Raw genomic sequence first — 27,453 nt, 5'->3', positions numbered from 1 at the left:
ATTTTTCAACACTCATCTTGCGTGTCTCACTGTTGATAAATGTAAAATGGCTGAACAAGAAAAAAAACACCACTGTACTGTCCATTCTGATCTCCCGTTCCATTGTCAGCTTTGGTGGAGTGGTTCAGTGTGATGAGTGTGGTCTATGCCAGTACTGTGGAGTGCAAATGCTCATTAATTTGATTGCAAAACTACGTCTGAGTCCACTGGGAGTGCCCACTATATTTGTACATGAAAAGCGTAGGAAGACTGGTAGAGGTTTTATAAAAGTTCATTGTCCTTATCGAAATACTTTTCGAGGCGGGGCTGATTGAAGTGAGTTTACTGTAGCACTTGACAAGGTCAGGAAAAAAGTGTAAAACCAGTGAAAAATTGCAAATTTCTCTACTTGGCTGTTTATAGTATCAGTAACTGCATTCTACTACTGTGTTCTTCCCCACAGAATGTGGCAGTTATGCATGAAAAATATATGCAACTGAAGGCTAAAGCACCGTCTTCTGTCCTGAAAGACTGTGACTTGGTCAAGGAAAACGTTGCTGAAGGTATCATCAGGTGAGTTTAACATTTTTTTCAGACCTGCTGCTTCCGCACTAAGATATTGTCATGTCTTATTTTTTACTCACTAATTCTATGCAACATTTACCTTTATAAAAACTATTAGAAACCCGTTTTGTTGATGCAGTTGATTTAGTAAAAAATCGCAATCTTTACTTCAGGAGCGACGCACTGCAAAAATGTTCATTTTCAACCTTATATGCTGGCATGATGCCTTCAGTTGTTTGCACTAAAACTTTTTCTATTTATTACGCAGGTTATATTCTTAATTTCACAAAAAATCTGGAGCTCAAGATTTCTAGGTGTGTTCTCCACAAGGCATCAAATTCGCACGAAATTTGAAAACAAAAAATGGGAAATCTTGATTCCATTTTAAAATAGAAGCATCATCTTCGATTTTATTAAAATCCCTCTCAAGAATTCTCAGTACCTCGGAAATATTGCCGACTGAAAATGTGTTGCATTATATTGTTTAATATTGTAAAAATAAATGTAAAACTTAGGGCTTGTACTGAAAGTTGCTAATGTTCAGCCCTACATTCTAGCAAGACTCAATAAAATTTTGCCACTGAAACTTTTCGTCTATATTATACAGCCCTTGTTCATTATTTCCGAAGAAATTTGAAGCTCTAGAGTTGTCTGTTCCTTCTTCATGATATTTTGAAATCGGCCAAAATTCAAATATATCAAAAAATGGACAGCTGTGATTAGAATTTCAAAAACCACCCAAACTTTGATTTTTATCAGAATCTCCTAAAAGCAATCCTAAGTACTTTAAAAATATTGGGCACTATTTTTTAAAAGTATTGCAGTATGTAAAATGAAATATAAATATAAAACTGAACGAACGTTTTTAATCAATAAAAGCGCTCATGGCTTCCCCTTAGGGAGTAGGTGTCAAAATTCAGATTTATTATTTGCTGGATTTAGCTACATACCATTCACTCGACTGTCTGTGATGTTGGACACTTCACTAGTAAAGGCAGACCAGATGGCTTGTCAATTACTGGAAAACCATTGGCAATTGCCTAAGGACTGCGCTTAACCATTGTTGCAGGTAGGTGCAGCAGTGGCGTAGCGGTAGAACATCCGCCTCGCATGCAATAGGACTGGGGTTCAAATCCCGGTGCCGCGCAATTCTCCACCGGATTAACAAAAAAAAAAAAAAAAGAATCCGCGTGTTGATGGAATTGCATAAACAGGTTTGGGGTGCGACCTGATGCCGGTGAACACCTCCGGCAACACACTCCCTCACCAGAACAGGAGTTGGCCACCCTGGTGCAGTAATTGGCCACAACCTCTCATGATAAGCTCCACAAAACCCCGGCCCTCAGTCACCAGCGGCTGCGGAACAGCTGACCACGGCGGCGGTCAGACCTGTTACGCAGCAGGGGGTGCTAAGAATGCCTGGCTCCGCTGGACAGGCCTCCATTGGAAACTGACCCTGGCAACGTTTAATGTTAGAACCCTAGCTAGTGAAGCTAGTTTAGCAGTGCTGTTAGAGGAACTAGAAGGAATGAAATGGGATGTCATAGGGCTTAGTGAGGTTAGGAGGCCGAATGATGCATATACTGTACTGAAGGATGGGCATGTACTGTATTATCGAGGTTTACTAGAGAGGCGACAACTAGGAGTAGGTTTCCTTGTCGATAAATATATAGCGGGTAATATAGATGAATTGTATAGTATTAATGAGAGAGTTGCAGGCATCGTAATTAGGCTTAATAAGCGGTATAAACGGTTGTACAGGCCTATGCACCTACATGTGTTATGAAGACCAGGCAGTTGAAAGCTTCTATGAAGATGTAGAATCGGCAATGCGAAAAGTAAAGATGCAGTATACTGTACTAATGGGCGATTTCAATGCCAAGGTAGGGAAAAAGTATTGCAGTATGTAAAATGAAATATAAATATAAAACTGAACGAACGTTTTTAATCAATAAAAGCGCTCATGGCTTCCCCTTAGGGAGTAGGTGTCAAAATTCAGATTTATTATTTGCTGGATTTAGCTACATACCATTCACTCGACTGTCTGTGATGTTGGACACTTCACTAGTAAAGGCAGACCAGATGGCTTGTTTGGGAAGAAAACTGCTCCGGTGAGAAATACGGCTAGGCCTGTTGGGGTGCCGTATATGCATAGGGTTGCGCACCACGTGAAGAAAGTGGCGAATAGACATGGCGTGCCGGTGGTGTTCTCCGCTCCGAAGAAGATGGCGGGGCTGTGCTCACGCATTTCGCGTGTTGGAAAACCGAGCGGTTGTGAGAAAAAACATGCTAAGCGGTTTGTCGACTGCTGCATGGGGGTCAGGTCCCGCTGACCTGTGGGAAGGCCTACATTGGCCAGACCGGGCGCTGTATTAATGATCGAGCAGGGGATCATTTGCGGGCTTTAAGGTGGTGGTCCCACTCCAGCGGTGAAGAGACGACATTTTTGGCGATATTCATACGCCTACTGCGCCTCACTAGTTTAGTTTATAAATATGACTTTAATATATTTGTAAAGTTTATTTCCTCTCCTTTCTAATGGTGCATTCGATTTATAAATAGCTGCACCGATGTTTAAGCTGTAAAGGAGAACACAAAGGTAAGAAACGGCTTTTCAGCTCTACTTGTCTCGGGAAAAACAAAATTGTGCAAAATCTTTTGCACCTAGGAAAACACCGTTTGAGATGTTTTGATATTAGATGTTAATGAACAAAGTTAAGCATTTTTATTACTGTGTATCGCATAGTTTATTAGCCACGCGCCTGTGAAAAGTGTATAAAACAGGTAATTATACATACAATAACTTTCAAGATACGCATTCTGCTGCGGAGATTTTTTGCGCAGTTGGAGGTCGTACATAGTTCGCTTTTTCCTGAAAATATCATCTGTCTGCTTCATTTAGTGTAAAAGTTATTTGTGATCAAACTTTGCGTTTTTTGCAAAATGGCTTAAAGTATATGCTAAACTGTTCAAGTAATAAGCTCTTATCTGTGCTGAAATTTCGCGTGGAAAAACTTTGCACTTCGCTGTCAGAGGATAAGCATCGGTTTTGTTCTACGACTCTCGAGGAATGTGCACTGTCAGGATGATTTCAGCTAATTTTTTCGTGGTTCACTTGAAGCGCGCGAGCTCTTCATGAAATATTTTAAGCATGATTGAAATGCTCCATGGCTTGTTTGTTTCTGGCGAATATAACTTAAAGGTTCGGGCTTTCGTTCCCTTATTCAACCGGTAACAATTATCAACTACAAAGTCAAATAATAGTAAAATAATAGAGCCACGTGTGATAAACATAGTAGGTAGCGTCATCTATGAAATTTCATGTGCACTAAAATGTCGCAGTTCAGAAAAATTACGAGGATGGCGCCACAAACACCCTGAATCGAGGGGTATTTACGAGAAGGTATTGTGCTTCTACAACGTTTTCCCTTTGCCCTTTCCTTTCCATCGGGCGAGAGAGGTAAACACTGGCGAGTCGGGTCGAGTGGTCGGGTCGAACTGAGGTGCACGTGCTTCGCGCACTCAGGTGCTTCGCGCATGCGCAGTAGCGCTACTTGAAAATGGTCCCTTGACAAATGTACACTTGCTTGCTTTGAGATTTATTTATCGCCTCGAATTAAGTGTGTCATACTGTTTGTGTGCCGAAACGTTGCCAGCTAAGGCTCTCGCGCTACTTACTTACTCTACTTACTCAGCAAGATATAATCGTGGCGGAGATATTGAAATTTTTTTTCTTGTTTTGTTTTGTAGTCTTGTAGCGCCCCTCGCGCCGCGCTTTTATCACAAACAACGGAACGGCGCTGGACAAAGAAGAATTTGGCACTAAGCGTCTCAGTGAAAGCAGCAAAAAAAAAAAAAAAAAAAAAAAAGACAGTTCGAACCCGAACGCTGTCGGAGCTGGTTATTCCTCGTCTTAGCTCCGCCACAAAGCTATCTTCTTATGTTCGCGGTGTTAGCATATATTGTGAGGATGTGGAATTTAGACTTTTTTTTTCCAGTGGCAAGAAGGAAAAATATCTTCCCCTTTCTACGATAAAATGAATAGTAGGGCACGGAACTATAACACTGCATAAATTAATATAATATAATTTCAAAGAGCGTCTCCCTAGGAGAAATTGCACGAATACTTGTACCCTCTGCCACTTTACTGGTACAGATAAAATGTTTCGACAGTCTGCCAAGTAAAACTTGAAAACCTGAACATGCACAAGCATGCCTCTTCAACCTTCCCACTGAAGTTCCTATATAGCGCAAGCAGTGCAGGCTCCAAAGAAAAGGAGAAAAAATGATATAGTGGGCAGCCGAAGATAATCACCAGCGTTTCAGTCATGTTTTTTTTTTTTTTTTCTTTCCTTTTTTTTTTTCTCCGAATGTTGCGTTCCGGTGATGATAGTAAAGGTGCCGCAGTAGCTGCCGGGGATGTTTTCGGTGAATGGGCAAGTAGGAAACAGCCATGTGAAGCTTCTCCAATACAAAAATGTGATGTTGAATCGGGTTTTGCCACTGCATTTCCGTCATTCCCCTCACTAAAAATTAAAAAAAAAAATGATGAGGCTCAACGCAACCGAATGTCGAGCTTAGCTCAAATGTGAGAAACCACTGTAATCAAGAGTTCGACGAAATGCAGTCTGATCAGGTGGTGGCATAAAAAAATATACAGGCTCACTGACCAAGTCAAAGTTTCATGAAAACGTACTATCGTTTCGGCAGCCCTACAGCTTCCTTGTTCGAGAAACCAGACAAAAAGCATTCGTTTATATCTTCTTCAAATACTTTGACTTGATCAATGGCCCTATATATATATATATATATATATATATATATATATATATATATATATATATATATATGAAAACACTGAATTGGATTCCCGTTTGATGTTTTTATTTGCGCTTACTTTATTTATTTTATACGTGCATGATGTCCCGTCCTCTTCCCAGGTAATTCCGCTTCTTGGAGGGGGATATACCGCGGATTGTCCGAAGCATTACGGCGTCATAGGGTAAACCGTTGATGCATTCGGCAGGGAAGCTGGTTTGGCGTTCATTTTGCTATAATGCTATACTTGCCTAGCATCGCCTGCTACCGCGCTTTGCCGCTGTGGCCGGGGACTTGGAGAGTTCGGTCTAGTTTGCCTGGGCACAGTGAAGACGGCGATGTTGCTATGGTGATGGCTCTGTTTACGATTCTTAGAAAAACGCGCCACTCGCGCAAGTGAGCAACAGAGCTAACGCTCTAAAAGCCCGTCGGCAGGCAGAGCGTTTCCAAAAGAATGGGGCCCTTATCTCGAGTAAGGTAGATACCGTGTCAGCCAGGCGTCCACTCACCCGCCGTCTCAACGCCCAATTTATTGACTTTATATTTGAACCTTGTTTGAAGCAACTCGACTTCCTGTGCTCTGAAAGGTATCCGATCATGTTAGCAAAAGTGACATAGAAGCGTGTGAGAATTTCGAAGCATACAAAGAACGTGCTTCCGTTTGACATGAAGCAAAACCGCTGTACTGCATTGGTATGGACAAATTCACAAATTATAGCACATGCCAAATCTGACCGAACGCGATCTGATCGATGCGTCTAATCGTTTGGCATTTGCAGGAAAACATTTGGTAAGCATGGGCGCTCTTGCATGGAGTAAAAATTGGGCTGTGATTATTATGTTGCAAATGTGTGAATGTACAAGTGCCACATCACGAAATTATTTACTACCAACACATGAAGCCAAAAGGCGGGCTCAACACTAAAGTATACTTGTTGCATACGTGTGTGCGCCCTGTAAAATGAGTACAATAAAGTAGGCTACAAGCTACAGTAGTCCACCCAATATATTGGTTCAGAAAGCGCATACATCATCACGGGAAGCTGCAGCAGGACAGGTCAGCGTCTTCCATAGCATGCTACTTTTCACATCAGATTTCAGTGTCGAGTGAAATTCTGCAGGAGAAAAATGTTTCTAGGGGATTGATTGTTAAAATTTTATTCTAATTGCCTGAAAATACTGTGTTCCTTTAATTGCACACACACACACACACACACACACACACACACACACACACACACACACACACACGCACGCACGCACGCGCGCGCGAGGGAATAAATAAAATGAAGACTGTGGAGCATCCAACTGGGAGTGGGGAAGTGGCCGCCATAAGCGCCTAAAAAACTGTCCCCGTTAGGTCCTTTCTTCTGACAACCTTCCTTTACAACCCCTTCTCCCCTTCCCCCCTTTCCCACATAGTTTAGTGTGAATGCGCCTCCTCAGTGCCGAAGAGAGCATGAATGCATGCCGGCCTCCTGCGCGATACATAGCCTCTTGGTGGATTTCACATCTATTTCGGAATATCGATTCATCTCAAAAGGAAAAAAATTGGCAATTATTAACTTATTTGCACATTGTAACTTACCAGCTCTAGTTTCTAAGATTGGACAAGCACGAACAAAAAATAAACAAGGGCGACTGTTGACTGAAGTTCAGCTAATTATAGCTATATTATCATATTTGTAATCACGTTTGATAAAGCAAATTTCTGGTGACCGCAAGAGCTGACAGCTTCCACTACAGTCAAGAAGTGTTCCGATCCTTACTATATCTATGGCATCAACAATAGGGAGGTTTAGAATATGGTACCCCTACCGCTTAGGGGGACAGGGCAATAGCGCGGGTGACAGTAGGAGCACAATTCTCTATTATAGCGCGCATGCTCCGCTATTACTCTATCCCACTTACGGATAGGGTCGCCGTATTCTAAAGCTCGCTAATGATCACTCGATTGCACAGCCCAAAATACGAGGATCAAAAGAACACAAGACAGGCGCCGACTTCAACTAAGGTTCATTGACGAAGTGTGCAGAAATAGTGCCATTCGCTTTTCCTTTTCACTCGTACTAAGATTGCACTGTGCAATCATGTTGACACCCTGTTTTATTTGTGTTCAGTCAAGCTAGCCTACTGCAGTCCAGTCCAACCCCCTCACGCTCGGCGGGTAGGAGCAATGTTCGTGGCTCTACAGCGGAAACTATACTTCGTCTCACAAGATATCTGCAGCACTGCGAAAGGCAGAGGAGCCCTTTCAATTGTGCTCCTAAGTGCCTCTAGCCTGTGCGCACTATAATAGAGAATTGTGCTCCTACTCTCACCCCCGCCAATTTGGGGGGGGGGGGGGGGCGAGAGGCGCTTAGAAGCACAATTGCCTATTGTACGCGTGATCCTGGTTGGACCGGCTGGGGTGCCTCTGCTTTTCGCTGTGCTGCAAACATCTTGTGAGACGAAGTATAGGCAAGAGAGGGAAGCCTCTTGTCCAATTGTCAGGGCGCGTATTGTTCGAAGTAGTGGTGCGGTGGGTTGAAGAGGGGAGTTCAATGGGGCAGCCCATGCTGCGCAGGACGGGGACAAAAATCCTTCCCTTCTCTGCCTGGACACTGCTGTGCAGCCGCAAAAATCTTTGAAAGTCCACGCAGCAACACAAGAAAAGCGTTCAGGCAGCTCAAGTCGAGAGGGCTGAGTGGCTGGGTACTCAATTCCTCAGTCATGGATTAGTGGCGTAGCCTGGTGGCAGAATCTGAACTACTTCCAAGATGGCGACCGTAGAACCGCCACCTTAAGGAGTGGAGGGACAAATTTGGCAGCGCATTGCGCGAACTGCACTGCGTGCGAGCCGCGACTGGATGACATTAAGATTCTGGGCAGAGGCCGTGATAAGACAGCGCGAGAGCTTTTGGAGGCATTCCATATCGGGAAAAGGGGAGATAGGTGTGTCAGCGATACGTCGGTGCGGCTCTGGAAGGCAGAGATCAGTTTTCTTGATCGTGTTTTATGATATTCCTTGATCATGTTTTGTAATATTCCTTATTTTGACTCTGTCTTTATGTTATTGATATGTACTGCGCATGACCCCTTTTCAGCACATATTTGCTGTTATTGCTGCAAATAAACCAGATGAGAGTTAGCGCGTGTCCTGTGTCTTCTTCTCTTGTGTGCGTCTTCCTGTGCGCTTTTTATCTTCAGTCAAGTTTCATAGAAGATGTCGACCTCTGCAAGCACGTCAACCCTACCATGAGCGACGCCGAGAAGATCGGGCACATTATGCAAGGTATTGACGATGACGCCTTTCATATGCTCGTCGCCAAAGATCCCCAAACTGTGTCCGATGTTATCAGCTTCTGCCAAAGCTTCGATGAGCTGCGCAAAAGGCGGCTTTCCATACGACGTGCTGGCCTTCAGCAGGCCACCCTTTCCAGCTTGGCTCTCTTCGGGGACGGTGCCCTGTATCAGCAGTTGCTCATTCAGCAGATTCAACAGTTTGTTCGTGAGGAAGTCGCACGCCAGCTTTCTTTGTCTACCTGCCCCCCAGCACCTGCGCCTGCGCCGCCGCTCAATCCCACCCTTCAGCGTGTTATACAAGAGCAGGTCGCTGAGGTTCTGCCTTCACCTCCTCAGCAGCCCCTGGTGGCGGCTCCTCTCACGTACGCTGATGTTCTGGTGCGGCCACCACCCCCTGTCGCCCCTGTATACAGCCGGCCTTCCCTCCTATATGAGCCTCAGGGACATCAGCAACCTCGGCAGCAATATGTATACATATATATATATGTGCCCTCTTTCCAGAGGGCACATATATGCACGTTTGTATGGCTTGCCAGAGAGGTATTTTTTCGACTTTTCGCTGACAAAGCAGGCGCCGGATTTTCGGTGGAACAGGCTTTTCACTTTATCGCGTCGACTCAAACAGTCTCAAGAATATGAACAAATATTGTATGGGCTTCTTTGCTTGCAAGGCCACTCGGACTAGCAGCAAAATCTAGAACAAATTGCATGCTTATATACAAAAAAATTCTCTTCGTACCCTTTCCTGGCATGTCTCGCAACAGAACGTGCAAGAAAACCTTCTGGTAGCACCTCAGTGTGTTCATCTGCTTCACAACAGTTAAAAATCCTAGTTCAGTGGCCAGCTCCCCTGTAACTATAGGTTAACGGCGGAAACAACGTGACGGGAACACAGGAAAAGATGACACAGCTAGCACTGTTATCTCATCATCTCCTGTGTTCCCGTCACGTCCTTGTCTTGTTATCGTAGCTTTTTACTGCATCGAACATGAGTGACGTAGCCTATACATCACACTCGCGATGCTCGTTGGTAACAACCTGATGAGCTTTCGCCGACGGGGCCTTAGATCTCTCACATGGGGATGTCGAAGTGTTGCTATAGTGTTCACAACTACCACTGTTATCTCATCTTCTCCTGTGTTCCCGTCACGTCCTTGTCTTGTTATCGTAGCTTTTTACTGCATCGAACATGAGTGACGTAGCCTATACATCACACTCACGATGCTCGAACACTATAGTGTTGCCTCGTCGTCGCCTCGCGGGCCTGCTGGACGGCCCAGAGTTGGTCACTGTGGCTGGGGCTGCGCAAGGTAGCGGCCAACCGAGGGCCTTGGTAATTTCGTTGTAGCTGGTCAAGCAGTCTTTGGTGGTGGACCATGGACGGCTGTCGCCGGTGCGGTTTGCGGGCTCGCGTGCTTTGGCGTGGTTGTTTATATTTTTTTTTCTTGAGAGAGGCGCGTTGCTCGGTAAAAGGCGCAATTGGGGGGTAGTGTAGAGTGAGTGCCGATTCTGTGCGTTCCCAGTCTTTTGCTTTCGTTCTTTTTGTGATTGGCCGGTGTGGCTGGTATTCGAAGCGACGCAGGACATGGAGTTGTGGGGGGCTCCAGGGATTTTATGTTTGCTTTCCTTATTGTAATGAGAACGTGCAAGAGTACTGACCGTATGCGGGATCGAAAATATATTGAGTACCTGCGCATGAGTTAATTGCACGAATGTGCGCCCATACACATGCAGTCTTGTAGTGGCGGAAAAGACAACTGTCTAGACTGAGAGCATCTTCTAAGGGCACGTAAAAGTTTACATTTGTAATTCATCATCATCATCAGCCTGACTATACCCACTGCAGGGCGAAGGCCTCTTCCATATTTCTCCAATTAACCTGGCTCTGTGCTAGCTGCATCCACTTGACCCCTCGAACTTCTTAACCTCATCCGCCCACCTAACTTTCTGCCGCCCCCTGCTACGCTTTCTTTCCCTTGCAATCCAGGGAAGGAAAGCGTAGCAGGGGGCGGCAGAAAGTAATTAATTTGTAATTACAAGCTATGAAATTATACAAGATGTTGCTTATAGCTTATGAACAGGCAGTTTTCCGTCTCTATAGTTGTTTCACAAAACGGGCATGACATAGCTAACGCGCTAAGCACAGTAGTAGTCAGATCTTTAGGGCTACCTCCGCTGCCAGTCAGGCCAAATCAGCCCACACCTCACTGCTAGGGTAAAAAAAAATTTAAAAAAGGAGGAAGGAAGGAAGCGAGCGAGCGTTGAGAGGCTTTAAGCGAGCGTGCATACTGCTCTGTGCTTAACTGAGGGCAGCTCCATGCCGCCACTGGTTTGAAACCGCGCTTATTTCTACGTTGGCTAGCTGCTAGCCTGCCCGCCCTTCACTGCTAAGAAAAACAAATTACGAGGGACTTTAGCGACTGAAGTAGTGAAAGGCGAAAGCCATAGTGCTGCATTATGCTACGCAACTGGCACTAATTAATAATTAGTTAGGCACTAAGTAGGTAATAGATAATTTACACAATTGATTAGTAATTAATTCGTTAATTAACTAATCACTTAATTAGTTGATAATTAGCAATTATTTATTTGATTGGTTCTTCATTATCAAATGATCATTGATTGGTATTTGGCCATATAAAGCATGCATTCGTGCATACTGTGGTGGTGCTCTGTGATTGGGCGAGACCTCTATTATCAAACCGCCTCGGCCAATCGGAGCCACCGCAAAAGCGGGACACATTTTGTCCACGCAGCATGAGTCATTAAAGGCTTTCGTCTTAAAAAGAAGAAAGCGAAATGTATGGGGGGTGCGAGTTGAGAGGGCGACATGTAAACAACTTGCGCCGCAACATTTTTCTCGTTTCGCAGAGCACCAGAAGTGCATGGTAGCCGGTCGTTAATTGTTGTCCAGCACTTTAAAGAAATGTGCGACAAAGTATGCTGCATCATTGCGGTGGCAATCTACTTTTAATACACTTCGTTGTCTAGAATCTGAGCATTGCGGTAGCGCGGCCCATACAAAATATATGTAAAGAACGGTTCGCGAAGACTTAGCTGACTTTTACGGTTACGAAAGCAGTCGTTGTTAAGAGATGGTGCATCATTTTAAGGCCATGAATATACGTATGCATCAACATTCCACGTCTGACATCTCTGTAAAGCATATTTATCAATAAATATATTGGGCCTGTCGGTGGGCCTCCACGAGCTCCCCAGTCGTGTTGTGTAGACCCAGGCTTAAGCAATCTGTCTGTGGGTGTGTTGAGGGAGCCCCGCAAACCAAGGACTAGTGAAGGTACAGGAGTTCTTTACGGCCTCAGCCGCCAGGTGGATGGCCTGCTGCTGAACGGCGGGGTCCCCGCTCCGCAGCGAAACCTCCCAGGCTTCGTTACTATTATTGTTCATGCCAGCGCCTGGGGAGTCGGCGCATTCCCCAATAATGTGATCTATAGTGTGCCTTTTTGGCCGCAATTTTTTTCATTTCGAATCTTCTTTCTCCCCGGTCTGTGTCAGGAAGATCCAGACCGGGCAGGTGTAGTTTCCGGCTTGTAACCGCCTCCAAATGCGCGCCTCATTGTTACAGAGAGACCGATCCCGGGGTGGGTATCTCTTTCGATTTAATTTGTAGAATTCAGTGATTTCATTGTATGTTATGGCATAATTTTTTATTCCCCTGCAGTCGGACTGTTCCACTGTTGTCCGGTGGTAGAGATATCGGGCAAGTGTGCAGCTTCGTTGCCAGGGACAGATTCATGTGCAGGTATCCACATGATGGAGATTGTTCGATTAATTGGGTTAGCAAGGAGGATCCTTTTGGCCTCCTCCGAAAGCCTTCCTTTTCCGAAATTCCAGACAGCCGTTTTGCTGTCGCTAATGGCTACTTTTGCCTGCGTGCCAACGCAAGCGAGCGCTGTTGCAACCTCTTCAGCTGTGCTCGTGTCACGAGTGCTGTAGGACAAGCGTGAAGGATGACTTTTGGAATAAGATCAAAGCTGTCCTTGTTATGGGCGATAAGTATGTTTTTTTTTACTATGCCTGCATAGCATGGTGAAGCTCATGCTGCCACAGTTCGTGAGTCGACTGTGCCATGATTTAGTGGAGAGTTAAAAGATAACGCGTTTTCCCTTCGGTGCTGAGAATCTTAGCATAGCTGTATGCTTTTGGTGGTGTACGTAGATTCAATCGAGTGGGCGGCAATGTGTTGGCTTGTCGGTGGCAGCGGATTTCGTTCGCTCGCGCTTCCGAATGCTCAAGCGTGAACGAGCATTAACCCCTCTTTCTTTCCGCTTTCACTCCATCTTCCTTCCTTCTTTCCTTCCCTTACGGCGCGGTTCAGGTGCTCCATGGAGAAAGTGTTACAGACAGCGGCTTTCCTTTCCGATAATCCAATTTACATTTTACGCAAATGTGGAGGTTGTGGAGAAAAACTTTATTGGTCGAGTCATGACGTTTTGTTACAATTAGGCTGAGCCAGCTCCTGAACACGGGTGGTGGCGACAGGCCATGCCTGACGGTGACCGCTTCAGCCCAGTCGACCAGCCTCCTTTGTGAGCGCCGGTTCTGAGCTGGAGACCGCAATCTCCCAACCCTCGTTGTTCGGGAGGCCCCATTTGGCTCGTGGTTGAAACTCTGTACATATGAACATATGTTCGAATGTGGCCCTCGGGGTACCGAAAAGGGAACATTTGAGGTAATGACTAGACGGGGAGAAGAGTGCCAGTAGAGATGTGGAGGGAAATATGCGAGCTTGAAGGTGTCTATCTGCTGTGGTTTAGGTTTAGACTCCCACGGAGATGTATGTCCGTGGCCGGGCTCCTTCCCCTGCATTCCCCTCCTGTGGCGACGGGGGAGCGCTGGGGCACTTCCTGTGTGTGTGCCCAGCACACGCCCACCACCGTCGACGGATGGAGGCGGGCTACCAGGCTCTTGGTCTCCCTGCTGCCACGGAGGATCAAGTGCTCTCCCCGGCCAGGAACCCCCTGGCGGCCCACCGGCTCATACTGACCTTCCTAGAGGAGACCGGCCTGGCTGCTCATCTCGTTTTCTTCGCACCCGGCCAGGAACCTCCTGGCAGCCCATCGGCTTCTGCTGGCCTTCCTGGAGAAGGCCAGCATGGCTGATCATCTCTCGTCTTCCACCAGACCTGCGGACCATAGTGCTGGAAAAGAAGCAGACGACGGCGAAAGCGGCAACATGACGATGACCTCTCCTCCACCCCCTCCCCACATCCCATCTCCCCTTCCCCTGGACGCCAAGAGTGCCTCCACGACTTAGGCCGGCATAACCCGCGTGCAGTATTCCCTCCCCAAGAATACCCCACAGAAGAAGAAGAAGAAGAAGAAACGCAGTCCAGGACTCCGAGAAGTCCATCTCGCAAGGGCCAATTCCAGACTGGTTTTAATTCTTGGAATGTCACGAGCACTCCCGTTCGTCGAAAAGCTGCACACTTTTGCGTTCGCCAACTTCCTTGTGGGGAAAATTTCCTTGAGGTCACCCCAGCGAGCGCCAGGCGGGTAATTGTACATGAATGGATGACTTCACGGAATGGTTGGCGACCCGGCGAGGTGATTGTCCGCCGCCACATGGCGACGATATGGCCGCAGTACGTGGTGGCAATGTTGCCGCCGACACGGTGCCTTCGGGGGCCTCGCCGACCTGGCTTGGTTCCTACCGTCGGCAATTTGTTGGATGTACTTTTCATTCTAAGACGAAAGACATCCCTCATTAGAAGCGAAGGGCAGCGACATCCGGCGTGTAAACTTTGGCCCCGAAATATCGCCCCGACGCCATCGGTACAATCAAGTGGTCACAATAGTCCTTTATAGCATTTAGCAATGTGTGTGGTGTATTCAAACGAAGACGTTGGACTAGGATAGTTTATGGGATGGACATATTAGAATTGGGTTTGATGAATACCATTTGATTAAAGATTGATCGCGTTTGGATTAAATCGGTTTGGTTCAAAGTTCTTAACACTGTCTAACTTAGTCTTTGAAAGATGCCGCAGCGAAGATCTCGAGAAGTTTTGGGTACTTCAGTTCAGTCGTTCAGTCGTGTCCGACTCTTCGTGACATTATGGACCATGTCACGCCACGCTTTCCGGTCTCTCACTATCTTCCTAACATCACATAACTTCATCTGCAGTGCCTCGAGGATGCCATCTAACCATCGCGTTCGCTGCCTATCCCTTCTCCGGCGACCCTCAACCTTTCCTAACATCAAATCTTTCTCCAGCGACTCCTCTCTTCTCATCAGATGACCAAAGTAGCTGAGCTTTAACTTTAGAATTTGACCCTCCAATGAGCAGTCAGGGTTTATGGTCGACAATATGGACTGATTTGATCTTCTGGCAGTCCAAGGAACTCTCAAGAGTCTTCGCCAGCACCACAATTCAAACGCGTCAATTCTTCGGCGGTCAGACTTTTTCACAGTCCAACTCTCGCATCCATACATCACAACTGGAAAGACCATAGCACGAGTTATACGGATCTTGGTTGGCAGACTAATGTCTCTGCTCTTTACTAGGCGGTCAAGGCTAACCATTGCTCTCTTTCCCAGAAGCAGGCGTCTCCTAATTTCATGGCTGCAGTCTCCTTCCGAGGTATAATCTTGGAGCCCAAGAAGAGAAAATCTGTCACAGCTTCCACTTTTTGTCCATTGATGCTCCAGGACTTGATAGGGCAAGACGCCATGATCTTTGTCTTTTTAATGGTCAGTTTAAGCCCAAACTTCTCACTCTCTTCTTGTACGCGCATCAGAAGTCTCTTGAGTTCCACTTCACTTTCTGCCATTAAAGTGGTATCATCCGCATATCTAAGGTTGTTGATACGTTTTCCAGCAATCTTCATTCCAGCTGAAGACTCGTCCAGACCGGCCTTCCTAATGATGCACTCTGCATATAGGTTAAATAGGCAGGGCGAAAGTATGCAGCCTTGCCTCACTCCTTTCTCAATCGGAAACCAATCAGTAAGACCATGCCCAGTTCTGGCTGTGGCCTCTTGTCCTTCATACAGGTTCCTGAGGAGACAGATGAGGTGAATTGGAACTCCCATCTCTTGGAGAGCTTGCCACAATCTGCTGGGTACATGGGGTTCTTTAATTTGCACTGACATCATACAGTGCAATTCTGCTTTACTTTTCGCCTTCATCGAATGGATGAAGAATATATTTGATTAAATTAATGCGGATCGAGCTAAAGTGAAATAGGTGTAGATTCTAATAGATTACTTGAATTATAATGGTTGCACTTTGATTAAGGGTTATTTTTTCGATTAGCATGCATTAAGGGAGATGATTGTAAATCAAGGGTAGTTTCAAGTAGATTAAAAGTGAAATGCGTTGAATTAGGTTGGATTATTTGGGTACAGTGGATTACGGGTATTATTGAGTTGGGTTATGGAGCATTCTGATGGATGGCGGTGCAGATGAGTGAATTGCGTTTTGGTGGGGTTGATTACGGTAATTAAAGTGGACTGAGGATGGGTTCTGTTGGAATAAGCGCATTCAATAATCCTATACCTTCGCGGTTCGTCAGTATAGTTCTAAGAGTGCCAAATTTACTTTAACTCCATGCAGAATCCCTAAAAACCTCTTCTACGGACTGCCTTGCTGATACAAAAAAATAACGCAACAATCACTGCCGCCAACTTGAGAAAACAAGGGTCATGAGCTCAACATGCTACATTCACCCATCAAATAACAGGGTAAAGGAATGTTGTGCGTGCTCTGCCGCGAAGTCAAAACCTTTGGAAATCAGTACCAAGGAAACGCACCTACGCAGAAAATATGCCAAAGGTTCGTTTTACTCTGGTCTCTTCGCCTGCAGGCTTCCATAGGCACTCCGCACTACAGCAGGCGACGTCTAGCACAAAACATTGTGTTCCGCAAAATGAACTGCTTGTGTTTTAAATCCGTAACCCCCCAGTGTAGCCCCAATATATCCTACTGTAACAAAATCTATTATAATCCGCACATAACTCATCAGGATTAGCCAGATTCTACCGGTAACGAAGCGTAAAACCAACACTTTAAATTGACGTTTCTCAACGAAATACACATCTAATTGAATGCAATCCACCCTTAATTTAAATTTATACGCCCTTTACTTAATGTAATCCAACGTGGTGGGTTTTTTTAGACCCCACACGTTGAATGGACCAACGCGACAGCATATCATCATTGCGTATTTGTTTTGTTTAATTTTTGATCGCGTAATTCTGGTAATCGGAGGGCACTGCCATTCATTGCTAGTGGCAATCGTGCAAAACCTTCCAACAATCTCAAGGACAAAAAAATGGCCTGTAAAGAAAAGCGTGCAGCGCAGGGCTTGCTGACATGAGCTAAGTGGGCTTGACACCTTTTCTGGTTTCTTTTTCATGGAAAAGCGTGCATGAAACGTCTTGAGCCACTGAACGTTCTTCACACATAGCCGACGATAGTGGTAAACAGCCGCCACGTGTTATCTTCCAGCTCCCGCGACAGCGTTGCCGCTCGCGTCGCGCGAGCGCTTCGAAGAGGTTGACGAAGATCACTCGGCATGCTGTATGCAAGCGCCCCCGTGAAGGCGCCAGAAAAGAATAATGCGAACGCCGCACGACCGGCCGTGGCCGCACTTACTCTCACAAACATGGAGGAAGGAAAAACTAGGAGGGAGCATGACGTCACGCGGCCAATCTTCGCAAGCCAAGTGCCGATGAAGCGCGCTCCCTCCCCCGTTTTTTCGCTCTCCTAGTTAGACCCTATGTTTTGATGTCGATGCGTTTTAGTGCGCGCGTCTACCATGACGCAGGCGCGCGGCTGTTTGCTGTATATTCTAGGCACTATTACAGTGAACTAGAATATTGAGCACTATAGTTTGCTGTGTGGGCTGCTGGGTGCTGCGCGCGCGGCGGACCCCGCGCTACCCATATGCGCTGCCGATTCGCGCATGCGCGCGAGTGTAGATATCACCGCACGCTATCACGTGGTCTAACACGTAGGGGCCGACTCGCTCCCTTTTATTTTTTATGACTAGGCTTCACGGATAATGCCGCACGCTCCCTCCTAGTTTTTCCTTCCTCCATGATCACAAAGGCATGCGACCAGTGCGACTACGCTAGCTATAGTGCTCTTCCTTCCTCGCTCGAGAACAAGGGGAACTTTCTCCGTCCTCTCCATACCCTCACACCAAGCGCGCATGAGAGACAGACACGTCACTACTCGGCCCCGCGGTAATATTTCTAGGGACCCTACCCGCGGTGTCGATAGCCGACTTTCAAGGCGGCTCTATGCTGGCAGAGGGCAGGGCACTCGCACATGAAGTGCTCGAGAGTTTCCCGTGGCCACCACACTGAACACACACAGCACTGAATGATCCACGGATGCGGTGCATCCTGCCTGCCGTTCACACATAAGCAATGCGAAGTCGGAGGAGACAAAATCACTGCGCTCGAAAGCACGTGCGTCGAGAATACACATACGCTGTTTGGAGGCGACATGTCTGTCCGGATGGTGACTACGAGTGTAGTGAGAAATGATCAGTCTTGCTGAGTCATGGTGTGAACTTGGACTTTCTTCCGCATCTCTTAGTGCTGTGCTCTATCTGAGCTGTGTGCCAGGCTGCTGCTAGTCTTCCTAGAAGCGGCTAACCTTCACCCCCACCTCTAAAAACTGGGCGGGCGTGTCTCCTCTGCCTAACGCCCAGTCCCCTCCCTCTCCACCAACCCTCCACTACTCAACTCCTCTTTCACCCCCCTCCCCTTCCGACTATCAGTTCAGTTCAGTCGTTCAGTCGTGTCCGACTCTTCGTGACCCTATGGACCATGTCACGCCACACTTTCCGGTCTCTCACTATCTTCCTAACATCACATAACTTCATCTGCAGTGCCTCGAGGATGCCATTCTCCGGCGACCCTCAACCTTTCCCAACATCAAATCTTTCTCCAGCGACTCCTCTCTTCTCATCAGATGACCAAAGTAGCTGAGCTTCAACTTTAGAATTTGACCCTCCAATGAGCAGTCAGGGTTTATGGTCGACAATATGGACTGATTTGATCTTCTGGCAGTCCAAGGAATTCTCAAGAGTCTTCGCCAGCACCACAATTCAAACGCGTCAATTCTTCGGCGGTCAGCCTTTTTCACAGTCCAACTCTCGCATCCATACATCACAACTAGAAAGACCATAGCACGAGTTATACGGATCTTGGTTGGCAAACTAATGTCTCTGCTCTTTACTAGGCGGTCAAGGCTAACCATTGCTCTCTTTCCCAGAAGCAGGCGTCTCCTAATTTCATGGCTGCAGTCTCCTTCCGAGGTAATCTTGGAGCCCAAGAAGAGAAAATCTGTCACAGCTTCCACTTCTTGTCCCTTGATGCTCCAGGACTTGATAGGGCAAGACGCCATGATCTTTGTCTTTTTAATGTTCAGTTTAAGCCCAAACTTCTCACTCTCTTCTTGTACGCGCATCAGAAGTCTCTTGAGTTCCACTTCACTTTCTGCAATTAAAGTGGTATCATCCGCATATCTAAGATTGTTGATACGTTTTCCAGCAATCTTCACTCCAGCTGAAGACTCGTCCAGACTGGCCTTTCTCATGATGCATTCTGCATATAGGTTAAATAGGCAGGGCGACAGTATGCAGCCTTGCCTCACTCCTTTATCAATCGGAAACCAACCAGTAAGACCATGCCCAGTTCTAACTGTGGCCTCTTGCCCTTCATACAGGTTCCTGAGGAGACAGATGAGGTGAATTGGAACTCCCATCTTTTGGAGAGCTTGCCACAATCTGCTGTGATCTACGCAGTCAAACGCTTTCGCATAATCAATAAAGCAGAAGTAGATGGGTTTCTGGAACACTCTTGCTTTTTCCATGATCCAGCGAAGGTTGGCAATTTGGTCTCTAGTTCCTCTGCCCTTGCGAAACCCAGCTTGCACGTCCGGAAGCTCCCGATCCACATACTGCTGCAGCCTACCTTGGAGGAATTTCAACATCACCTTGCTAGCATGCGAAATAAGCGCGATCGTGCGGTAGTTGGAAAAATCTTTGGCACTGCCTCTCTTTGGAATGGGGATGTAAACTGACCTCCTCCAATCCTGTGGCCACTGCAGGGTTGTCCAAATCTTCTGACATAATGTATGCAGAATGTTAACAGCGTCATGGTTCTTCCGACTATAGGAGGCGGTTATAGGGCTGTGCACCCCATCGTCATATTCCCCTGCACTCCCCCCCCCCCCCCCCCCCACTGAAGAAACGAAGAAGCTCAAGTCTCGGCCCCGAATCCCTTTGCGGTGGGCTGCATATTTATGACGGGGGCTGTACTGCCATCTTAGGTTGGGATGCGGGTGGGATGAGTTGAGATGCTATAGCCGAGAGTAGCTTTTCTAGATCAGGATTTGGAGCTATTGCTGCTGCTCGAGCATCGCTTTACGCGTGTCTACTCCAGCTGCCCATGAGTTCGTTCTGGCAGTCATAGATTTGAATTTTTCACTGCTGCACCTGAATATAATAATTGGCTGCTTAGCATGGGTCTCGTGCCGGAAGATCGTCTACAAATCATGCGACTTTATAACCACCTCCTGTCTTAGCAGCAGTTCCACGTGAAATGTTCTGAGCCCACATGCATTCTCGGACTCGGGGACCAATTGGGGCGCCGATAGCAATAATCTGTTGCGAACCTCCTTCTCATTGGGAAATCGGTGGTAAACAACTGTATTGTTTTTCGCATAATTCATGCATCCAGCAACACAACACAAGTTACCTCCCATTGCTAAAAAGAATGCAAGACGGTGATTTCCACGACCGATGCTACTTGCAGTCGTCCGTGTCAGCGCTATGCCAGGCTGTTTTCGAGTAGTGCCGCAGACCCTTTTCCCCGTGCCTGGGGGGCGGCAAGTTCGTGCATATCAGGAGAAGCTGCAAGCATGTTAAGCTGCGAACAAAAGGCTACACAGACGATGCAGTAGGGCCGCTGCCGTGGAGTCACAGCCGCTGCATTGTCGCCGTCGTCTGCTCGACGCTCCACGGCTGTGACGTCATCGAGCCCAGTGTTGGCCGCAAAAAAAAAGTTTTATTTGGCGGCGCGAGTGGTGGGTGCGGGTGTGCTATCTTTAAAATGACTTTGAGAGAAAACTGAAACGTCCTCTGCTGTGCTCTTTGGCACACACAATCTTGATGTCAAGAAAAGCTTCTGATACACATTTTGTTCCTAAATAAGAGGATACAATGCAAACTGTTCCCTCATAAATAATTAACTGTAGAAAAGTTATTAAAGAGATCAGGGCTCAATGAAATTAACTTATAATATGCGGAAATAAAGCAAAGGTAGTGAATATTCAGCTAGTATGGCGACCTCATTTTGGCCTCCTCCTATATTTTCCAACGCGCGCCCAGCAGCATACATGTGATGTATAAGTAATAGTGTGGTTGTAGTGCCTATTGTAACTGTTTTCTCATAACCTTAATTCTCATTATCGCCAGTGTCATACTGCTTATAGATGCAAATACCTACCTAGAATTCCATGACATCAATTGACCAATTTTTCATGGTCAATGCATATTAGTGCGAAAGCACAAGCCGGTGGTTCAGAGCATAGCAACATCGCCTAATATCGTCCAGCGTTTGCATGTTCGCAACCTTTGCGTCGTCTCCACCGAAACGCTCATTTGCGTTTCGCCTCCATTGAAGCGGCGCGATCGGGCTCGGACCCGAGTACTCTGCATGGTTCAGTAGCCGCGGACCGTCTTAAACACTGAGCCACAGCGACAGGGTAATGCCCTTTAAAATTTTGTTTTCGCAAATTGTATGATGAACGTGTACAACACCTCAACATTAATATTTATTGCCGACATATTAATTACTCACACATTATATTGGCGATTGGCAGCAGCAACGCTAAAAGATAGGCGTTAGTCCTATCTAATAGTCTTCCGCACTGTTACGCACTGAACATGTGGCAAGTGATCACAGATTTGCAGATGTTTTCGGTCAGCGCGCTTAGGACAGTGTGAGCGCTTTATGTGGAGTACGTACATCTGACCCACCACATGTTGGCAGGCTGTTTGAGAGGCATTTCGTACAAGTAATGCCGAAAGTTGGGCGAGTTGGTGAACGTTCATGATGAAAAATAGCGCTAAAAGTACACGAAGAACGACACGGACAATTCAGCGCTAACTCGCAACTGGGGTTTATTGCTGAAGCTCGCAATAAATACTGGTCACTTGGAAAAAACAAAAAAAAAAAACAAAAACAAAAGAAGGAGCCTCCTATTTGGGAAGCTAGGTCATAACATAGGCAGTAGTAACACACAGTGACACTTGCCACTCATTGCTGGGGAGGGAAGAACGAAAAGGGAAGAGATACCTTAGATAAGAAAATCAAGATAAAGTGGAGGCTAAGAAATCAAATCCGCAATCTACCAAGTTTACCGACGGCTTACTGACACACACATTTTGACATTTTAATGCGAGAGCGTTAAGGGCCCCGTGTCGCAGAAAAGTCGTCGTCGGCTTCCGCCGTCCCGCGTCGTCCGGCGTTGGCCGTGAGCGAAAAATCCCAGAAGCATTAATAAATAAAAACGAGTAGGAAAAATCGCCGACCTGAGGAATCTAATGTGAGCTTCCGGGGTGCGAGACGAGCACGCTAACCACTCCTCCACCTCAGCTCAATGGTTTGAAATGGACAAAGGCGCGTCTATTGATTGCGGTGTTGTCTCTAAAATGACCCTTAGAGGAGTGTATTGTGGCATATAATAATAATTATGAGCATGTAAATTACAAAAGTACAGAACACGCAATGGCAAATTACTTTTCCGCTGCACTTCCTCTTCGCTTGGCGTGCACGTAGCGCCATCATGCGTGTGGCGTGCGGAATAAGATAGACAGGGCATGGCCTCCGAGATCTTCATCGCGCCGGCTCGGATCGGCAACGATGTTGCCGACGAACTACGACTGCAACTTGAGGCCCGCGCGTTTCAGCAAGGTGGCTGGCAGCTAGCGCTTCTACGTCCCGGGAGGATTAATGAATGAAATTGAGTAATTATGGACAAGTTAACGAGTGTTATATCATGTGAACTACGTCTTTGTGTCACTCAAAAGCGCGACAAGCAAATGAGTAGACGGTGCGAACGGAGCGCGATAACGCTATGTTCCATTCTTAAAGGCGAAGCTTAAGCGTCCTCCAAATTATTATTTTTTTTTAATATGGTAAGCCTCCATAATTTCACGAACCAGCTTGTCACGATGTCTAAAAGTGCACACCGCTTTTTTCTAGGGCCACCGTTCTTTTTAGACCTCGTGACAAGCTGGTTCGTGAAATTATGGAGGCTTACCATATTAAAAGATGTCAAAATGTGTGTGTCAGTGAGCCGTCGGTTAACTTGGTAGAGTGCGAATTTGATTTCTTAGCCTCTACTTTACCTTGATTTTCTTATCTACTTAGGTTTCTATTCCCTTTTCCTTCTTCCCTCCACAGCAATGAGTGGCACGTGTTACTGTGTGTTACTACCTACGTTATGACCTAGCTTCCCAAATAGGAGGCTGCTTCTTTTGTTTTAGTTTTTAGTTTTTTTTTCCAAGTGACCAGTATTTATTGCGAGCTTCAGCAATAAACCCCAGTTGCGAGTTAGCGCTTGTCCGTGTCGTCCTTCGTGTCCTTTTTGCGCTATTTTTCATCATGAGCGTTTCACTCACCCATGGATAGGAAACCGCGTAGCGTGGACACCTCTCCGGAACTAACGTTGGTACGGGGAACGAGATTCCGGGAAGCTAAATAGACCAACAAGAGGCAGGCGCTATATGTGTGTGTACGTTCGTTTGCGTTTGTGTGTGTGCGTGCAAACGAAGTGGCCGTGGCAGACGCCTCCTCCCTCTGACCGGTTTAAACTTGTGATGAGGTCTGCGGGCTGGCGCCGCACGGACGGCCAGCGTTGTGTGTTACCCACGGGGCACCCAGGATAGCCCTCTGTGTTCTGCGGACCTCCTCGCTGTGCTTCCGTTCTTCGGCCCCTGACTCTGCGGACTATTGCTCGCGCGTCCCTCCCCCCCCCCCCCCCCCCAACCCAACCGTCCCCTACCCCATTCCCCTGGATACCAAGAGTGCCGCCGTCTCTCAGGCTGGCATACGTCGTGTCCAGTACCCCATCCCCCCTCATCATAGTTACCACCACCACCCGTAAAGTGCCTCGATGAGGCACCCTAGGCCAGTGGAAGAACAAATATGTTAGCTGAAGAAAAGCGTCGCTCGCGAAAGGGAGCAGAGGCTTCGAGATGTCCGAGCGACACGGCAAGAGACTGGATTCGGACGCCGAGGAGAGAGGCCGCAGCCTGACAGAGAAGTTGTGCCGAAATTTATGTATATATAGTTGTAAATAAATTCTGTACTCCGTAATTAGAGCGGTAAAGTGAGAGAAAAAAAAAAAGAACATTTCAGTTTAACTACGGTGTTTCAAACTGAGGAGCACAAGGACAAGGTGATGTGGGGGGAGGGGGGGATTAAGATTGCGGCCTGCGACAAATTTAGGCAGGTCAGGGAAAACAGCTGCAGAAGAGCCGCTGCTGACCACGCCGAGGCCCAGCGAACTGCAGCCTCGCCGATTCCGATGACGACGGCTTCACTCCCGTCTCCAAGAGGAAGCGTGGCCGACCGTAACCGCGAATTGACCACCGCCGCACGGCGTCCGCCGGCAGTTCCGAGGACCGCTTTGGCGAGCCGCTGCTGCGAAGACCAAGCGGCGTAACGAACGCGCGCCATCGCCGCTTTGCGGAACTGAAGATGCTGCTGCCTCGCCATGTGTCATCTGCGGGGGCGCCTTTCTCGACCGGTGTGACTGCTGCGAACTCAGCTCCTCGTAAAGGGAGGGGCCATCAGCCCCCTGACCGCCCTCATAGTGCGTCGCGGCTCTTGTTCGGGTACGACCTTCGCCCCGAAACAAAAAAAAAAAAAAAAAAACTCTATCCCCCCCCCCCCACCTGGGAGAAGGAGGATGACAGGTTGATGGATTATATGTGACCTTGGGACGCGGCACTTTCGAGTGCCAAGTCCTCTTCCTATCTGACAACGGCAAGAGACTGCGGACTTGGGGGCGTGGATCGAGGCGCTCAGAGAGAACTAAAATCAGCTATGGAAGAGGTCCCAGTGCACGAGAAGGGACAGATAACACGCTTTCACTCGAACTTCTACTTCAAGCGGCCCTCGAGGCCTGTTTTTCGTTTCAGAAAGCAACCTCCATTCGAATTGCTCCTCCGCTCCTCGACTGCCCCTCCACTTGTAAACATGGCGGACGTCGCATCGCTCGCTCGCAGTATGGACTTCATTCTAGCGGTATACCAAACTTTCCACGAAAGTGGATGCGGCGAGGATGCACTAAACCTTTCTTTAAAGCATTGGCTCAGAGTGACAGCGGCGCGACTTCTGGCAAGTTATCGTTTTACGGATGCGGCCGTGGTTATCCTTCTATCGGCCCTGCCGCTCACGCCGAACGTGCATAACCGTGATCATCGTATCATCGCATTACGCTTGTGTGGCGCGGACACATTTCAAATCGTCACCAGATAACTGGACAACGTTTCGGAGCCTACCGAGTGTAGAGTTGAGGCGCGTATTTAACTGCTAATGGTGAGCTCGCTCGTGGCCGGACTCGAGCGGCGGCGACGGCGCGCTTCTTCCGTGGCTCGCCCTGCGCGGTGGCTTCCGCCTATGGCGGCGAACTTGTGGGGCAACATTAATAAAAGGATTAGCGCATTTTAACAAGGACACAGACATAGAAGAAGACAGGACGAGCGCTAAACATCAACTGAGGTTTTACTTAGACAGAAAGATGCATAAAAAACACTTCGATGGCGCATGCGCATACTAGGTCAAAAATATACAAGCAAAAACTACTAAAAATGTGGCAAACTGTTCTTGAGGTACACTTATTTTTTGGACAAGGCGATTGAAGGCACGCTGACACATTTATCACCTTCCCTACTAGTGTGATATACCTCACATATTTCACGGCCTAACCTTTGCCTCCCCCAAGCACACATGTGGCATCAAACGCCGGCGCGCACCCGCAACGCTAACAAATTTTCAGCATAGTGTTCTCCCCGATGCTGCACCGCATCAGGAACTCTGCGCGTACAAAAATGATTCCGAATCATTCGCTGATGTGTCTTTCACAGCTAATTTGCAACGTCGAGACAAAACTAGAGTTTCGATTCGGGCTTGTTGGTGAGAATACATACTAATAGGGAACCCAAGCTGGAGTTTGCTCCGCGACGCCAGCGCTCGGTTTCTAGTGGAGCGGAGAGGAACTACAAAACCTACGCGCAGCCGCGCCCGCGCAGCACACTGCATTCTGCGGAGTCATGCGCAGCCCGCTGCCGCGGGAGCGCGTGCCACGCGCAGCCGCACGTACACGCGGAGCAGAAGTAGAATCAGGAGGAGGGGGGCAGTCGCGTACAGACGCGCGCAAATCCGGCGTTCTTCGCCAGTGGGGATTCTCATTTCTACTTTTTTCGGTACCACGGCTGACAAAGAGGCTGGTTGGAAACATGTTTTTTATTAGTGCTTTCGAAAGCGAGAAATTATGATTAATTGATCGCCGCGAATATTGTTTTCAAAGAGCGCTTGTTGGCAGGCTCAGACAAAAAACAAAAAAAAAAAACATGAACGCCGATTTGCTACTCGAAGGCTAGAGACAAGCGACAGGTATTTTGAGGGACTTGAGGGGCACCTCTTATGTTAAGGTGTGGGAGAGTAAATAATTCAGAAGCCCCGATGTCTCCGTTCATGCTGTTCAGAGAATGAAGGGTCCAACCTTCTCGTGGAAAATCATTGATACGCGTGTACACAGTGACGAGTGCTCCGGGCGCCGGTTGGGAAGCTTCCTTTCCCTTTGTGACTGCTCGCTTAAAAGGGCCCATTCAACTCTTTGCGGACAGACGTTTTAGGCAACCCAACCCCCACACAAGGTCAACGAAAGTAAACAATTGCCACTCATAATGACCCATTCGCTTCAGCAAGGTGAGGACTACACAGGATGCTACCGGCGCCATAGTGCCCGTTTTCGACGCGTTTTGGGCGTGTTCCCTACAAAGGCACAAATCATGCCGCACTACTCTGGTTCCTGCTGACAGCGGTCATGGGGAGTTCGCTGCTGCGGCGCTGCCATCCGAATTCAATGACCTCTCTACTTTCAACGATGAGGGTTTTCTAACGACCTGGGTCACTGATGAGAAGCTGAGGCATGCCATTTTCGCGGCAGTTTCCTCTCTCCACGAGAGAACACCGAGGAAATGCGGGACGACTTTCGGTGCAGGGGGACAGTTCTCCAGGGAGATATTTGTCTTCGTAGTTCTACAGCCACTCTCAGCAATCCAGTTCAGTCATCGCTCGGCAGCTCGAGCGAGTGCGCTGTGTTCGAGCTCCGGAAGCAGGATCGCATATCAGAATACAACGATTGACTTTAAAGAAAAAGGAAAACACCCACTCCGTTACCATTTAGCACATAAGTTTTGCGAAAAATCGCGCCGCCAGCTTCCCTGATTTTCTTATTCCACCAGCTCCGTGGCTTCCTCTTTCCATTCCAGCGGTTTGCTACTTTAACCTCTTTAATTTTCCTCCTTATGAGTAGTTCTACCTGTTCATAATCCCAGTCTTCCATGGGGCTTTTCTCTATTGCTTCCTCTATGTCTGCTGCTATCTGCGCTATTTGATCGTCGTTTAATTTAGTGTTTATTTTTTGTCTAAGTTCCATTTCTCTTTTCATCAAGGGCCCCAACTGCAGACTAATACGTTTATGATCACTTCCCAGACTACACTCCCCTTCTTTGTCTATTTCCATTTC

General features: G+C 47.3%; 1 protein-coding gene across 4 annotated transcripts in view; it reads left to right on the top strand.

Annotated features, from left to right (window-relative positions):
• The window catches only part of LOC146206250 (uncharacterized), a 93,536-nt gene that overhangs the window by 35,507 nt on the left and 30,576 nt on the right, over positions 1 to 27,453 (top strand). For 3 of the 4 annotated variants that reach the window (XM_084590865.1, XM_084590864.1, XM_084590863.1), the window contains one exon: positions 443 to 552. In XM_084590865.1, coding sequence (XP_084446991.1) covers positions 443 to 552 — 110 coding nt within the window. Of the gene's footprint in view, positions 1 to 442; positions 553 to 811; positions 1,119 to 27,453 lie in introns of those variants that run through there. The other variant, XM_084590866.1, reaches the window with a different exon arrangement.

This window comes from Amblyomma maculatum, chromosome 1 (genome assembly GCF_055883805.1).
Source record: "Amblyomma maculatum isolate TAMU_Amacu chromosome 1, ASM5588380v1, whole genome shotgun sequence".
Taxonomy (NCBI): Eukaryota; Metazoa; Arthropoda; class Arachnida; order Ixodida; family Ixodidae; genus Amblyomma; species Amblyomma maculatum.
Note: the sequence above shows the minus strand (reverse complement) of the source record. Positions and strands in the feature narration are given on the sequence as shown.